The sequence below is a fragment of the Felis catus genome, chromosome D3 (assembly GCF_018350175.1).
Source record: "Felis catus isolate Fca126 chromosome D3, F.catus_Fca126_mat1.0, whole genome shotgun sequence".
NCBI lineage: Eukaryota > Metazoa > Chordata > Mammalia > Carnivora > Felidae > Felis > Felis catus.
The window spans coordinates 67,139,945-67,156,682 of NC_058379.1; the positions used below are offsets into that span (position 1 = coordinate 67,139,945).

The following is a 16,738-nucleotide window of genomic DNA, read 5'->3' on the forward strand; positions in this document are numbered from 1 at the left end:
GAAAGAGAACTCATGAAAGCTTTCTTTAAAAATAAAAATTATTTTCTTGGTCCTACAGTATTCTATTTTATTTTTTAAAGTTTACTTATTTATTTTGAGAGAGAGAGAGAAAGAGAGAACCCCAAGCAGGCTCTGCATTGTTAGCACAGAGCTTGACACAGGGCTTGAACTCACGACTGTGAGATCATGACCTGAGCAGAAATCAAGAGTCAGACCCTGAACTGACTGAGCCACCCAGGTGCTGCAGCTCTACAATATTTTAATCTAAAATCTAAAAATAATTTTAATTTAGCAAAATTTTTAAATTTTACATTAATACCCTGTTGCTTTTTATTTTATGCCTATCTTGAATGGACATAAAATGTAATAGCACTAACCACAATTAAAAAAATTTTTTAATGTTTATTTTTGAGAGAGATAGAGCACGAGCAGGGGAGAGGCAGAGAGAGAAAGAGACACAGAATCTGAAGCAGGCTCCAGGCTCTGAGCTGTCAGCACAGAGCCCGACGTGGGGCTCGAACTCATGGACCACAAGATCATGACCTGAACCGAAGTTGGATGCTCAGCCAACCAAGCCACCCAGGCGCCCCAGCACTAACAATTTAAAAGAAGCAAGCATATAAGTCAGAAAAAATCTTTTTAAGTATTCACCCAAAGAACATTAAATAAATCTGCATGATTAAACGGTTCACTGTAATCATGATTAACTGTATAATATCTGTGTGATAGCTCTTCTGAAAAACATACTAAACTTATCTCTCAAAAGAAACTGATTACTTCAACACAACTATTATTAACATAATTAAAAATGAACAAGTTCAAGTTGTGAAATTACATCACTTTTAACGAGGATTTTTAAAAACTTTTCTTTTTACTAGTCCCTCAACTTCCCTTAGTCTGTTTGTTTCCATAGAAACCAAAACCAGGGGTGCCTAGGTGGTTCAGTCAGTTGAGTGTCTGACTCTTGATTTCGGCTCAGGTCGTGATCCCAGGGTCATGGGATCAAACATGAAGCCTGCTTGGGATTCTCTCTCTCCCTCTACCTCTCTCCCCAGCTCACCTTCTCTTTCTCTCTAAAATTGAAAGAAAGAAAGAAAGAAAGAAAGAAAGAAAGAAAGAAAGAAAGAAAGAAAGAAAGAAAGAAAGAAAGAAAGAAAGAAAGAAAGAAAGAAAGAAAGAAGAAAGAAAGAAGAAAGAAAGAAAGAAAGAAAGAAAGAAAGAAAGAAAGAAAGAAAGAAAGAAAGAAAGAAAGAAAGAAAGAAAGAAAAGGAAGGAAGGAAGGAAAGAAAAGAAAAAAAGGAGGGAGAGGAAGGTAAGGAGGGAGAGGAAGGGAGGGAGGGAGGGAGGAAGGAAGAAACCAAAACCAGAAGTGACACAGTACAGTGATTTCTTTGGGATGGAAACCCCCCAGTACCAGTAAGAGAACAACTTGTAGGCTCCTGTCCCCCCAGACTGGCAGGCTTACAGTTTATGAGCTACTTAGAGATGTCACTCATTGTTCACCAGAAAGAAAAAGATTTTGCTTTCAATCCAGAGTAGAAAGCTCATCATTATGGCAGTAAAAGCTCTTGGCTTTGATCACGTATAATGAACATCATGACTTTAACTAAACTGATAGATTCCAACTGAACCCTAACAGATTATACCAGGCTCTTCATGTCTGGTGTTTCCCCAGATGGAAAATAAGCTCCTTGAGAATACAAAATCCGTGTCAATCTTTTGCTCTAATACCTGGCACTGTGACACTAGTCACTAGATTTTTTGAATAACAGCACACTCTTGAATATTTTAAGGTTGGAAATTGTAAGCACCACATGCTAAGTACTGCTGATTTTTGAAAACTTCCCTAAATTATTTTAAAGGAAGGTATTTAGCATTATTAGCTCTGTCATATGGCGGAATATTTTTTTTCAGAACTCAGAAGCAAACATTCACATTCAGTTCACTCTAACAAGCTTTTACCATAGTCTCAACTTATATCTAGACTTGTGTTAAATACCGTGGTTGATACATCAGAAATAGAAGATAGTCTCTAACCTTTGAAAGCATTAAATTAGTTGATAGAAATAAATATAAAACTTCAAGTCTAGGGGCACTGGGTAGCTCAGTCAGTTAAGTGTCCGACTTCAGCTCAGGTCATGATCTCATGGTCCGTGGGTTCGAGCCCCGTGTTGGGCTCTGTGCTGACAGCTCAGAGCCTGGAGCCTGCTTCGGATTCTGTGTCTCCCTTTCTCTCTGCCCTCTCCCACTCATGCTCTGTCTCTCTGTCTCTCTCTCTCTCAAAAATAAGTAAATGGTAACAAAAAATAATAATAAAATTTAAAAAAAACTTCAAGTCTCTTAACTAAATGTTACTTGATGAGCTGCGCACTCAATGCAAGGTCTTGGGTGAAGGGGGAGCGGGCAGAACTACGCCTCTGTGTATGTGTGTGTGTTTCACTTTGTGATTCCAGAATTCATTTGTGATTTTTCCAATGCTATTTATTCCAGATTATTTAGAATCTTGAGTTTTCATTCCCAAATTTACATTATTGACTTAGATAAAGCCACACATACACAAAGAACAAAAAGACTAGATTGAAAGGCCAAACCTAATAAAGGTTTAGAACACAAGCGTTTGGAGGCTATTACAGTGCATACATCTTCTAGCTAAACCCAAGGCAGTTCCTGTATATCTGGTAAGCTGGGAAAGTGCCATCTTAAGGCCATCCATTTAGCTAATGATCTGCCTTGGTAAAATGGCACTTACAAACATATTTGTCAGCTGAACCTGGAGAATAGCTTGCCTTTTAAGAGCTTCCTGTGCGCCTGGCACAGCTGCATCTTCAATGTGAAGTGTGCCATTGAGATCCACCAAAACAGCTTTTAACGCACGGCGTGCTGCCATCTTTCATTCCCTAGGAGAGAGCAAATGAAATTAAAAATACAGTTTAGGAAACAATGGACAATTAAAAACTGGTAAGTCTTCAAAAATATCATTTATATCCAGAAAGATACTGCTTAGTGTTACGCTGCTGCTCTTCTGGAAGAAAATGTGTTTTTAAAAATCAAAAATCCAAAATTTGGTCCGTAGACTTTTACAATGGTTAGGTTTTTTGGTTTTGGTTTTTTTTAATCTTGAATTAAAACCATAGGAAGGGGAATACTAAAAGAGAAGTTACTATTTACTTTCAGATTTCTTACATTAACTTTTTGGTGGAACAATTCATTCATTTATTTTTAAATATGAGCAAATGTACTCTGAGAATGAGTGCATGGAAGCCCTAAATCATTGGCAAAATCTTTCTCATCTTTTGTTATATACAATGAAAATGTTCTAATCGCCCATCTCCACCATTATATTCTGATACGGCCTATGTGGTCAAGGAGCTACCAGTATTTACAGATTACTGAAGAGGAAATTTCAAGTTAGTTTAGTAATTTTAGTCAGGAGATGTTTTCCTTACCTTAACCACATCCAACTTTCCTTTTGTGTATTTTCCCCTTTGTTTATTATGAACTACATCATTTATACAGACGAGTATGAAAGAGATGCATGGTTCAAAAATAACAGAGTAACCTCAGCCGTAGCAATCTCTTACTCGACACATCCCCAAAGGCAAGGGAATTAAAAGCAAAAGTGAATTACTGGGACCTTATGAAGATAAAAAGCTTCTGCACAGCAAAGGAAACAACCAGCAAAACTAAAAGGCAACCAACGGAATGGGAAAAGATATTCGCAAATGACATATCGGACAAAGGGCTAGTATCCAAAATCTATAAAGAGCTCACCAAACTCCACACCCGAAAAACAAATAACCCAGTGAAGAAATGGGCAGAAAACATGAATAGACACTTCTCTAAAGAAGACATCCGGATGGCCAACAGGCACATGAAAAGATGTTCAGCGTCGCTCCTCATCAGGGAAATACAAATCAAAACCACACTCAGGTATCACCTCACGCCAGTCAGAGTGGCCAAAATGAACAAATCAGGAGACTATAGATGCTGGAGAGGATGTGGAGAAACGGGAACCCTCTTGCACTGTTGGTGGGAATGCAAATTGGTGCAGCCGCTCTGGAAAGCAGTGTGGAGGTTCCTCAGAAAATTAAAAATAGACCTACCCTATGACCCAGCAATAGCACTGCTAGGAATTTATCCAAGGGATACAGGAGTACTGATGCATAGGGCCACTTGTACCCCAATGTTCATAGCAGCACTCTCAACAATAGCCAAATTATGGAAAGAGCCTAAATGTCCATCAACTGATGAATGGATAAAGAAATTGTGGTTTATATACACAATGGAATATTACGTGGCAATGAGAAAAAATGAAATATGGCCTTTTGTAGCAACGTGGATGGAACTGGAGAGTGTGATGCTAAGTGAAATAAGCCATACAGAGAAAGACAGATACCATATGGTTTCACTCTTATGTGGATCCTGAGAAACTTAACAGGAACCCATGGGGGAGGGGAAGGAAAAAAAAAAAAAAAGATGTTAGAGTGGGAGAGAGCCAAAGCATAAGAGACTGTTAAAAAACTGAGAACAAACTGAGGGGTGATGGGGGGTGGGAGGGAGGAGAGGGTGGGTGATGGGTATTGAGGAGGGCACCTTTTGGGATGAGCACTGGGTGTTGTATGGAAACCAATTTGTCAATAAATTTCATATAAAAAAAAAGAAACCAAAAAAAAAAACCAAAAAACAAAAACAAAAATAACAGAGTAGAGGGGCACCTGGGTGGCTCAGTTAGCTGAGTGTCTGACTCTTGGTTTCGACTCAGCTCATGATTCTTAGGTTCGAGCCCCATGTGAGGTTGTGCGCTGGCAGCACGGAGCCTGCTTGGGATTCTCTCTTCATCTTTCTCTGCCCCATCCCTGATCATGCTCTCTCTCAAAATAAATAAAAAAAACTTAAAAAAATAAAAAAGAGGAAGCTAAAGAAAAGAGGATGGGACTTCATTATTAGTTTTCTTAAGCGTATTCATTTTTTCTTCCATTTTTTGGTTTTTATAATAAAACAATAATATAATATTTCACACATGCAAACAAGTATCAAAGATATCACCCTAAAAATTCCCTGTGGATCCCCTCTGTAGTCAACTGTTCTCCCCTCCACTAACTCCTGGCAACCACTAATGTTTTCTGTGGTTCTGTCTTTTTCAGAATGTCATATGAATACAATCATATAACATGCAGCCTTTTGGGGTGGGTTTCTTTTACTTAGCAAAATGCATTTCAGATCCACCGATGCCTTTGCCAGGATCAATACAGTTTAGTCCTCATTGCTGAATAGCATCCCATAATGTGAATATACCACAACTTATCCATTCTCCTGCTGAATTCCACCTCGGTATTTCCGGTTTTCAGTGATCATGAATACAGCAGTTATAAACGTTCAGGCACAGGTTTTTGTGTTAATGTAAGTTTCCAATTCATTTAGGTAAATAAATACCTAGGAGTGTGATGCTGGATTCTATGGTAAGCCCAAGTTTCATCTTTAAAGAATGTAGCCAATAAAGATATTTAAAAGAATATGCTACTGGCTCTGAAACCAATTCCAAAAAAAAAAAAAAAAAGAGTTCCAAATATATCTTGAACAATGGCAGAAACTTGTAGTCTCCCACGTTGCCTACTTTGAAAAGTAAATACATATTTGTGGATGAATAAACTCTGGTATGCTTATTTAGAAAAAAATATTCTTGGACTTGGGTTTCCAATAACACAGCTGGCAACACTCCAAATGAAACGTAACAATACTAGATTAAAATATATACACACAACCCTTGAAAAACCTCGGGGTTAGGGATGCTGACTCCTGCACAGTCAGAAATACAGGTATAATTTTTGACTCCCCCCAAACTTAACTACTAATAGCCTACTGTCAGCTGGAAGCCTTACTGACAACATAAAAATTGACTAATACACATTTTGTATGTTGTATGTATTATATGCTATATTTTTACAATAAAGTAAACTAGAGAAAAGAAAATGTTATTAAGAAAAATCAAAAGGGGGGGTGACTGGGTGGGTCAGTCGGTTAAGCATCTGACTCTTGATTTCAGCTCAGATCACGATCTCACGGTTTGTGAGATTGCACCCCATGTCAGGCTCCGTGCTGAGTGTGGAACCTGCTTAAGATTCTCTCTTCTTTCTCTGCTCTCCCACTCTGCTCGCACACATGTGTGTGCACGCTCTCTCTCAAAAATAAACATTTAAAAATTTTAAAAAAAGAAAGTTATATAGAAAATACTTTTCCATTATTATACTGTATTTATTGAAAAAAATCCCCGTATAAGTAGACCGGCACAGTTCAAACCCGTGTTGTTCAAGAGTGTATACATGTATGTATATATATATGTGTGTGTGTGTGTATAAGCTTCAAGAAGCAAGGAAGAAAATAAGGAATTCTCAGATCTAAATAAAAGCAAGAAACCAGAAGGTGAGCAAAACACCATTTTGGCCCTAGAGCATCTGCCCACACTAGGCTACCTTGATTTCCCCCTCCCTTGGCTCCTTCAGGGTATAAAAGATAAAACTCAGAATCCACCTGAAGAGATAGACCCTCTCAATCTAAAAGCAGAGTCTTCACTATAAGGATGAACCAGAAGTAAACCATCACTGGCACTCCACCCCACATCATCTCAGTCAGCTACAAGAATATCAGCTGCTATGAAACTTGGCCCAGAGAGTGAAAGGAAGAAAGTGCTACAGCCAGCCCTGGACCATCAGCCAGCCCTGGACCCAGCCTACAGACATTATCTAAAGACAAGTCCTCAGAGAACCTTCAAGATTTTAATTAGGATGACCTTGACTAGCAGGTGCCTGGCTGAAGCAAATGCAAAACCTCCCCAAATATTACTTTCAGCCCAAACAACAGAGAAATCCCATAAATAAAATAAAATAAAATTCTAAGCATAATGAGCAAGTTGCCTACAGAAACAAGGACCAGAAGGAAGAACGTCCAGAAACAACAATGCACAGAGCAGTCGTATAAGGACTCCTGTGATAATGTAATTATCAGTCACTGGATATGCCTATGTGTTTAAAGAATAAAAGCCAAGATTGAAAATCTGTGCAAAAAACCACGAAGAACTACCAATGTACAGATTCAGAAAGCCCAAAGCATTCCCGCAAACTAAATACAAAGAAGTCCATACCTAAACTGCGTACACTGAAGGCAAAGAAAGGATGTTGAAGGCAGCCAAGGGAAAAGACACATTACTTTCAAAGGTGCAGCAGACTGACAGCTGACTTCACCCTTGACACAATGCCAGCCAAAACACATTAGAATAAGATTTTCAATGTGCTGAGAGAATGTAACTGTCAACATAGTAATATATAAAACACCTCACGACTAAGTTGGGTTTATCCTACTACTGCTTGGTTTAAATTAGAAAACCGATTCCTGTTTACCACGTTAATAGATGACAGAAGTAAAATGATGTTTGATCATGTCAATTCTTGCAGAAAAAGCATTTGATAACATTCAGTATCTATACACACTAAAATACTCTAAGCAACATAAAAATGGAAGGGAACTTCTTTTAGCTGGTAAAGACTATCCACAAAAAGCCTATAGCCAACATTAGACTCACCAGTAACACACCGGAAACATTTTCTTTGAGATAGGAATAACACAAGGAATAACCACCACTTCCATTTAACAGTGTAAATAATACCCTAGATAGAGCAGTTAAAGCAAGAAAAACAAGGTATAAGAATTAGAAAAGAGCAAACTATTATTCAGATATGATTCTATACATAAAAATTCAAGATTTTAAAACAGTAGGAAAGTACAGCAATTAATATTAAAAATCACTATCATTTCTATGTCACCAACGAATAATTAGAAAACTGATTTAAAAATGTTACTTGCAATAGTAGCATAAAATATTAGGTTACCAGGAAAAGTCTAACCAAAGATGTCAACTTTCTTATGGCAAAATTTTAAAACTTCAATGAAAGACACAAAGAAGACCTAAACATACAGAGACACCATTTTCATGGATTAGAACACCCAATGTTGTAAAGAGGTCAGTTTTCCCTATAATGATCTATAGACTCAGTGCAATTCGAATCACTATCTCAAAAGGTGTTTTGTGGAACTTGATAAGCTGGTTCTCAAAGCTACACATCAGTGCGAATGGCCAAAGATAGTCAAGATACTTCAGCCAAGACTGAAGAAGGAAAAGAGGGTGGGACCCTGCTTTACCTAATATCTGGATTTGATTAATGTGGTCTTGTAATTAACTAAGATCTTGTGGTATTAGCACATAATGAGACAAACTGATCACTGGAACAGGAAAAGATTCCCCACTCCATGTGTAGAAACCTGATACAAAAGAGGTAATTTCAGATTAGTGAAGAAAGAATGAGGTGTTAGAAAACTGAATAACCACAGGAGAAAAAATTAAATTGCACTCCCATATTACACCACACACAATTTTTTCCCAGGTAGATTAAACAACCACATGTTAAAGGCAAAACTGTGAAACATTTAGATAGGAGAATATCTTCACGACTTGAGGATAGGAAGGGCTTTTTTAAGATATAAAAAGCACAGACCATAAAGGAAAAGGCAGATAAATTCAATTTCTGGAAGAGAGAATTTTTAAAAGTACTGGAAAGAGAGTAATAATATACAGAGTGAGTGAAAAACAAATTTCCAACACATGTGAAAAAGAACCAGAATCCAGGAAATATAAACTTTTTAAGTATTAAGACAAACAACCTAGTAGAAAAATGGCGTAGAATCTCAACATATCCTTTACAAAAGAGCAAATCTGAATAGCAAACAAATGAAGATGTTCAAACCTCATTAGTAATCAGGGAAATACAAATTTAAAGCAGAATGAGATCACTGCAAACAAGAGATTGGCAAGGTTTAAAAGTCTGAAGATACGAAAAGATTTTCAACAGGAACTCCCATATGCTGCTAGTGAGCCCATAAACCAGTATAATCATTTTGGAAACCAGTTTGGAATCACCATACTCTACCACCCAACAATTCCACTCCCAGGTATTATATCCTGGAAAGATTCTTTCCTTCTGTACCATTAGACTTGAACAAAAATGTCCATAGCAGCACGGTTTGTTAGGAGCCAGAAACTGGAAACAAACAATTCAAATGTCTATCAATAGCAGAATGGGCAAAGAAATAGTGGTATATTCATACCCAGAATACAAGCGCTGGAAATGAACAAACTACAGTTATGCGAATCATCCTAGATAACTCTCAGAAATTTACTAGAGTGCAAGAAGCAAGTCACGGAAGAATATCTTCAGTATGGTTTCATATTTTAGCATTCAGAAATAGGTATGCATACAAAGGTGTAAAGAGAAGCAAAGGAATGATTATCACAAGAATCCGGAGAGTGATTTCTTCAGGGCACAGAGAGGAGCTGCAAACTAGGAGCACAAAGGGAGCCTCTAGAGTCTTCTTGACCTGGATGGTGAGTAGGTGGGTGTTTTTAATTTTATTAGAACTCTTTAAAACTTACATGTATGTTTGACAGACTCTTGTGTAGACATATTTCACAATAAAAACAGTCTGTTTATAGTTAATCAATCATTCCTTATGTATTTAATACAGCTGTAAACAACTAAATTAGTCCAATTATTAACACACTCAGCATAACAACCCTCATCCACAAACTATTTTGATTTTAAACAAATCCCTGGTTCTGTCATTTAAAAAGTATCTCTGGGGCGAAAAAAGGTGCACAGAGACCAAAAAAAAAAAAAAAAAAAGAAAAAAAAAAAACCCAGAAAAAAGATATTAAGAGTTCTGGCTAATCAACACTATCTGTAATTTGTCTTTTTATAACAGTCTTATACATTATTCTACTTCTGAACTCGATTGTGACCTAAAATGGAGGATTACATCAACAATAGCATCAACTATTACCTACCTGCCAGGGCAAACTGCCAGTCAAAAGACCGGATTGTTCCTACTCTATTTGGATGAGTAACAGTTAAAAGGATTCTTTAATTTAAAATACACTGCAGCACAAAAGGTAAGGCTACACAAAATAAAGACAAAACATTCTCTTTTTTATACACAGAGGAACCTAAAATTGCTTCTCAAAACTCACCTTTTATGGGAGACACGTAATACTTAATAAAAAATGTTAACTCTGAAGGAGATTATGGAAAAAAATATAAACAAGGCTAGATAAACAACAAAAGAATTGATTGTTAAAAAAAACAAACCTGTACAACTAGAGCCAGCAAATGGTCATAATAAATACCGATCATTTTAATCCTTATAGAAGCATCCACATAGGCTTAATGTTAACCACAGCATTTAAAAAAGCCTATGTTTTCGCTTTCATCAATTCCACAGAACATACCTTGTAAACTCTAAAATGCTCTCTCTGGAGCATTACGTATTTGACAATGATTGCCTGGGGCCTCGAAGAAAAAACGCTGAGGTGACCCACTCAAACCTCAAAATATTCCAGCTCAGTTCACCCTGGTATAGGCCTTGACCACTCCTGCCATGATCTTGTCTGAAACTTCGTCATACTTGTTACTTGAACTATGAGGTAGTGTTTGCTAAAATATAATCGTAAAATAAATGTGTCGCCTCCAAAAGAACCGTAAAGGCTTCACAAGTAGTCCCCTGCTTTTTTGTTTATCTTGGGGCCATTGTCCCACCATCTCCCATAGTTTGAACAGGTTATATATGCAGCATACCTTAGGAAGTCATCAACAACTGAGAACGAATGGCATATATTCAATGCGAAGAAGAAAAGTAAATTCTCTCTCGTGCCAAAAGGAACTCTGCAAGACACTTCAGAAGGACCGCCCCCCTTCAATATCGCGGCGCATCTCAATCTAACAAGCCCTCGTTCCCCTCAAAGCTGCTCTTTTCCCTGCAATTCTTTTGAGTGAGTGAATGGCAACCCCAGCAACCCTGATGCAGCCACCAGGCTCACTCCTTGCTCCCATCCAGTCAAATGCCAAACCATGTCAGTTCTACCTTCTTTGAACCCGCTCGCTTTCCTTCATCATTGCTAAAACGATCTTAGTTTTGAAATCGCCTCTCACCTAGCCTATTTCAACAACTTCCTAGATGCCGTCTCTGCTTCAAATCTTATTTCCACCCCCAAATCCATTCCCTGAAGCGAAGCAGTGCAGTGAATGTTTGAATAGCAGCTCACCAGCTGTGTGAACTTGGGCAATTTTCTTAACCTCTCAGCCTCAGTTTCTATCACTGCTTAAGTAGAAAGATTACACCCACCTGTAACTGTTGATAGGATGATTAAAGAAAGTAATACATGTATTGTGACCAGTGTTCCCCACATGGAAAAGCTGGGTTATGTATCTGGGGGAGGGGAGGGTACATGATGGATTATCAAGAACTACAAAAATAGTAGTATGATATGATGCAAGGTTGTAAAGCATTAGAATAACTTGAGCATTTGGGAAAACATTTTATACCAAGCCAAGTACATACTTTGGTATGCCATTCAAATCTTGTGTAAATATTTAAACCAGACTTCAATAAACAATTTTCTCCTGGGAGGTTGTGGCTTTTCAATATACGCCTCCTAGACCCGCCCCCCCACCCCCCCCCCCCCCCGCCGAGAATACAAATTCTCTTTTCTTCCCAATGTACTTCCGGTAGAAAAGTCTAGAACCACTGTATGCACTCAAAAAATGATACTATTAAATAGTCACTATCCACTTAATCTTCCAGTTGATCTGCACTGTCTTCAGGATGAAGTCTGAACAATGAACACGGGTGTGCAGAGCCTTGGTTTACCTCTCCAACTTGTCTACTCCCACACCAAAGTTCCACGGCACTGAGGTCGGCCCCAAGGCCTACATTTGCCTCCCTCATCGCTGGACTTTTGTCTGGAACCACTTTTGTTCCCTGACTTCTACCACCCCTGGCCATCCCCTACGTCCTCCTTTTCCCAGGCCAACTCCTGCGGTACAGAGGTTTCAGATTAGCATTCTTTCCTCCGGCATTCCAGAGTCCAACTCCTCTCCCAGGGCTGGGCCAGGACCTCCCAGCGTGCTCCTTCCTGCTCGGTGCCAACTGTTAAGCTCCGTGAGGAAAGGGGCTGTGTTCCTTTTCCGCTGCACTACTCATCCCTCAATACAGACCTGTGAATTAACTCATGCATGCTGGTCACTAACTGGAAGGATTCCAAAAACAAAGGTCTATCAGCACTAACAACTGCGATTCCATCCCGAGTGGGAAAGGGCCCCAAGACTGGTCACTGCACTCTGGCCCAGTGCAAACTCCAGGACCTGGCCAGACTGACCCACAGGGACGCCAGCTTCAAAATACAGTCCAGGGGCACATTCTGAAGAATGACTACCACACCTGACTCGCGATGTGTCCCAGGGCTACGGACTGCCCCACGCCCCCGGGGCCCGGCCTAAGCGCCAGGAACAGCGCTGCGCGCGCATGCGTGGTACCGCCCCCACCCGGAGGGGTGGGGCCGTCCTCACCGAGGGCGCGCGTGGGTTGGTCCGCGGCCCAAGAGGGGGTGGTCTAGGGACGCAACCGGTGTATCCCCGAGCCCTCTCATAAAGAAATGCAGCCTCCATATGGGTGGGTGCTCTCTCGTCCCAGAGCGGCTCCTCACCCCTGCTCCGCACGCCGTCCTCACCAAAGGCCCCGCTACCAGGAAAATCAGCACAGCCTCGCCGTCCGCAGCGTCCTCGAGACCAGCCCAGGGCGCCAGGCAAGCGGTCGCTGGACACCGGAAACTGGGCCGAGGGCGCACCGGAAGTCCCTCCTCTCCCTATCTAACTCCGCCCCATCCGCCAGCAGCTCCCTAACCTTTTAGTTCTGCTCCTTCAGCACTTTCCAGAGGGAAAAGTTGTTCTTCACACTCGCACTTTCAAGGGCGCGACCAGCCAGCCCCAAATGGAAGAAAAGAAACCAAAACCTACGCCTTTGCTCAGCAGCTGTGTCCTACAGCACCACTGGTGAACCAAGTATTGAGTACCTTTCTTTGCCACACCCTACCTCGCTCCACTACTTCTTGCCTCTTCTGGAGGGATATCGGAAGTCATCTCCTTGATATTTTCCTTGAAATACTCAGTCTCCGGAGTCATTTCCTGCTTTGCAACCAGAATAGCACCTGGCACTTGTAGCTGTCTATTAACCACTTCCTTAGGCAGCGAGGTTCCTCTTTTCCTGCATCAGCTATTACAAAACCTTAAGCTGTCAACTCTCGCACCCTGCCTCTCATCAGAGAGCTACCACAGGTCTTGCCTGTCGTCCCTAGGGGAGCAGTTCCTTGAGGTACATGGAACCGTGTCCCTCACTGCTCCCCTCCCATGCGCATGTTGGGAGGCTCTACTTTGATCCCATTGCTGCCTTTGATTCAAATTAAACTCCTTCAGTGCAGTTGATCATCCTATGCAATCTCTATGAAAAGGACTAAATGAAAGACTTTCTGGAGCAGTCTGACATAATAGATCACACTCTGGGACCCCTTGACTGGGGACCCATGCTGCCAGAACCCATCCAACATCCCCTCTGTCCAGAGCTGCAGTTGGCCATGTTGTGGGCTAGAACACTTTGCTTTGGAAAGTGTTTTCCTCCACACAGGGTCTGAGAGTTGTTTTTGTCTTATTATTCATATTTGCTAAGTCTATTTTCTATGTGAGGGCATACTTGAAGGAAAAGAAATTTCCTAGTTTACCCATGAGAACTAAGAGCCGCAACCAGATTAAAACAGCACTGAAGGCTTCTAAGCAAGTGGATAATATATCTATATATTTATATAATATATCTATGTCTATAATATCTATCTACCCAAGACAGTATGTTCAATGCAATCCCTACCAAAATAACACCAGCATTCTTCACAGAGTTAGAGCAAACAATCCTAAAATTTGTATGGAACCAGAAAAGACCCTGAATTGCCAAAGCAATCCTGAAAAAGAAAACCAAAGCTGGAGGCATCACAATTCCAGATTTCAAGCTGTATGACAAAGCTCTAATCAAGACAGTATGGTATTGGCACAAAAGCAGACACACAGATTAATGGAACAGAATAGAGAACCCAGAAATGGACCCACAAATGTGGGCCAACTAATCTTTGACAAAGCAAGAAAGAATATCCAATGGAAAAAAGATAGTCTCTTCAGCAAATGATATAGGGAAAACTGGACAGTGACATGCAGAAAAATGAACTTGGACCACTTTCTTACCCCATACACAAAAATAAACTCAAAATGGATGAAAGACCTAACTGTAACACAGGAAACCATCAAAATCCTCGAGGAGAAAACAGACAACTTCTCTGACCTCAGCTGCAGCAACTTCTTACTCCACACGTCTTTGGAGGTGAGGGAAACAAAAGCAAAAATGAATTATTGGGACCACATCAAGATAGAAAGCTTCTGCATGGTGAAGGAAACAATCAGCAAAACTAAAAGGCAACTGATGGAATGGGAGAAGATATTTGCAAATGACATATCAGATAAAGGGTTAGTATCCAAAACCTATAAAGAACTTATCAAACTCAACACCCAAAAACCAAACAATCCAGTGAAGAAATGGACAAAAGACATGAATAGACACTTTTCCAAAGAAGACATCCAGGTGGCTAACAGACACATGAAAAAGGCTCAACATCACTCATCATCAGGGAAATACAAATCAAAACCACCGTGAGATACCCCCTCACACTGGTCAGAATGGCTAAAATTAACTCAGATGACAGATGTTCACGAGGATGCAGAGAAAGGGGAACCCTTTTGCACTGTTGGTGGGAATGCAAACTGGTGCAGCCACTCTGGAAAACAGTATGGAGGTTCCTCAAAAAATTAAAAATAGAACTACCCTCCGACCCAGCAATCGCACTACTAGGTATTTATCCAAAGAATACAGGAGTGCTGAGTCGAAGGGGCACATGCACTCCAATGTTTATAGCAGCACTCTTGACAACAACTAAAGTATGGAAAAAGCCCAGATGTCCATCGACAGATGAATGGATAAAGAAGATGTGGTGTATATATATACAGTGGGATATTACTCAACGACCAAAAAGAAGAAAATCTTGCCATCCGCAACAACATGGATGGAGCTAGAGTGTATTATGCTAAGTGAAATTAGAGAAAGACAAATTTGATTTCACTCATATGTGGAATTTCAGATACAAAAGAGATGGACATAAGGAAGCAAAAACAATATAAAAACGGAGGGAGATAAACCATAAAAGACTCAAGTACAGAGAACAAACTGAGGGTTGCTGGCAGGTGTTGGGTGGAGGGATGGGCTAAATGGGTGAGGGGCATTAAGGAGGGCACTTGTTGGGATGAGCACTGAGTGTTATATATAAGAGATGAATCACTAAATTCTATTCCTGAAAAAATTTAACCCTGGTCTTTAGCAAACCAAAATATTGTGCTAACATTATTTTGGTACTGTAAATCAATTTTTTAAAACTCTGAATTATGAAAAAAATATTTTCTTACTAATGAATTACGAAATAACATGATAATCTGAACCAAATTTCCTAGTATTTCCTTCTATAAGCTTATGGAATCGTTTCCTAAAGAGTAGTTAACTAAATTATTGTCTGTTTACTGTATTATGTAATAAACGTGTTCCAGATAAATATATCTAACCTCAGCGGGGAAAAAAAAACCTTGCATTTTTCTAAATGTTAACTCTGCCTGCAGTATGCACAGACGGGAGAGGGGCCAAAACATATGCAAGGTAAGAAGCTCCTACAGGGCTACAAAAGAGGTGCTTAAACTAAAATGTGGGGAAACAGACAAATTCAAGAGATCTTATGAGGTAAAATAGAAATTGTTGACAGATTAAATTGGGAAGGGAGAGGAAGGCATCAAGATAATTACTACGTTTCAGGCTTGGGCAATTCAGTAATACAAATAATGGTGTCATTCAAGAGAATGTGGAATTAAACAGGACTAATGGCTTCCTCCTTAAAAAAAAGGAAATAATTTTGCTTGCCAAAGGGCAAGAGGAGTAAAGAAGGGATGGGATATCTAAACAGATGGTAACTACACCTATGGAGGTGAGCACTGCATAATATATAGAACCGTTAAATCACTATGTTGTACACCTGAAAGTAGTGACATTGTATGTCAACTACAGTAATGAAAAACCATTTTCAAAGTTACTGACAAAAATGCGAGGGACTGAATTTGGAAAAGAAAAAGATGGTGTGAAAACCCAATAGGGGAGTGAAGAAGGCAGTGACAGAATTGAAACAAAAACAGTAGGATTATAAAACTCACCTTGATCAATACCCTTAGACACTGCCCACTATGTGTCCCAGGTTCTTGCACAGAATGTTTTCACAATGACTGGCATCTAATGACCAATCAAGGGCCAAGGAAGAGGTTGGCAAAAAATAATTCCATTTTGCTTAGTATCAAAATTTTATTATTGGTAATAACTTTGAAACCATGAGGCACTCAGAAAGTGATTTATTTCATCAAAAACATTTACTTCAGGAGAATATCTCTTTGGCTGAGGTACATCTAGAGTCAAAGGTTAGTGATCTGGAAAAGGTATACATATATACATCACAGATTTATATCTGTGTATATTCATATCTGTATATACATATACAACAGAGCAGATTTCTGTTCTGAAATAGTTATTGACCAAGTTTGCAGATGAAGCAACCGGAAACAACTGAGGTTATAGGAAATTTGTCTTGTGATGAAAGGTTTTGCTTGGCGTATTAGAAATATCCTGCTTCCCACTTTTTACTATTCAAATATATATTGCTTTCAAGTCATTTCAT

General features: G+C 39.6%; 1 protein-coding gene across 6 annotated transcripts in view; it reads right to left on the reverse strand.

Moving 5' to 3' along the window:
* The window catches only part of HDHD2 (haloacid dehalogenase like hydrolase domain containing 2), a 37,996-nt gene extending 25,129 nt beyond the window's left edge, over positions 1 to 12,867 (reverse strand). The window contains exons 1-2 of one of the 6 annotated variants that reach the window (XM_011288014.3): positions 12,611 to 12,744; positions 2,787 to 2,897 (exon numbers count right to left, since the gene is read on the reverse strand). In XM_011288014.3, coding sequence (XP_011286316.1) covers positions 2,787 to 2,887 — 101 coding nt within the window. In that variant the 5' untranslated portion in view covers positions 2,888 to 2,897; positions 12,611 to 12,744. The other 5 variants (XM_011288013.4, XM_011288016.4, XM_011288015.4 and 2 more) reach the window with 5 other exon arrangements.
* Positions 12,868 to 16,738: the final 3,871 nt, after the last annotated feature.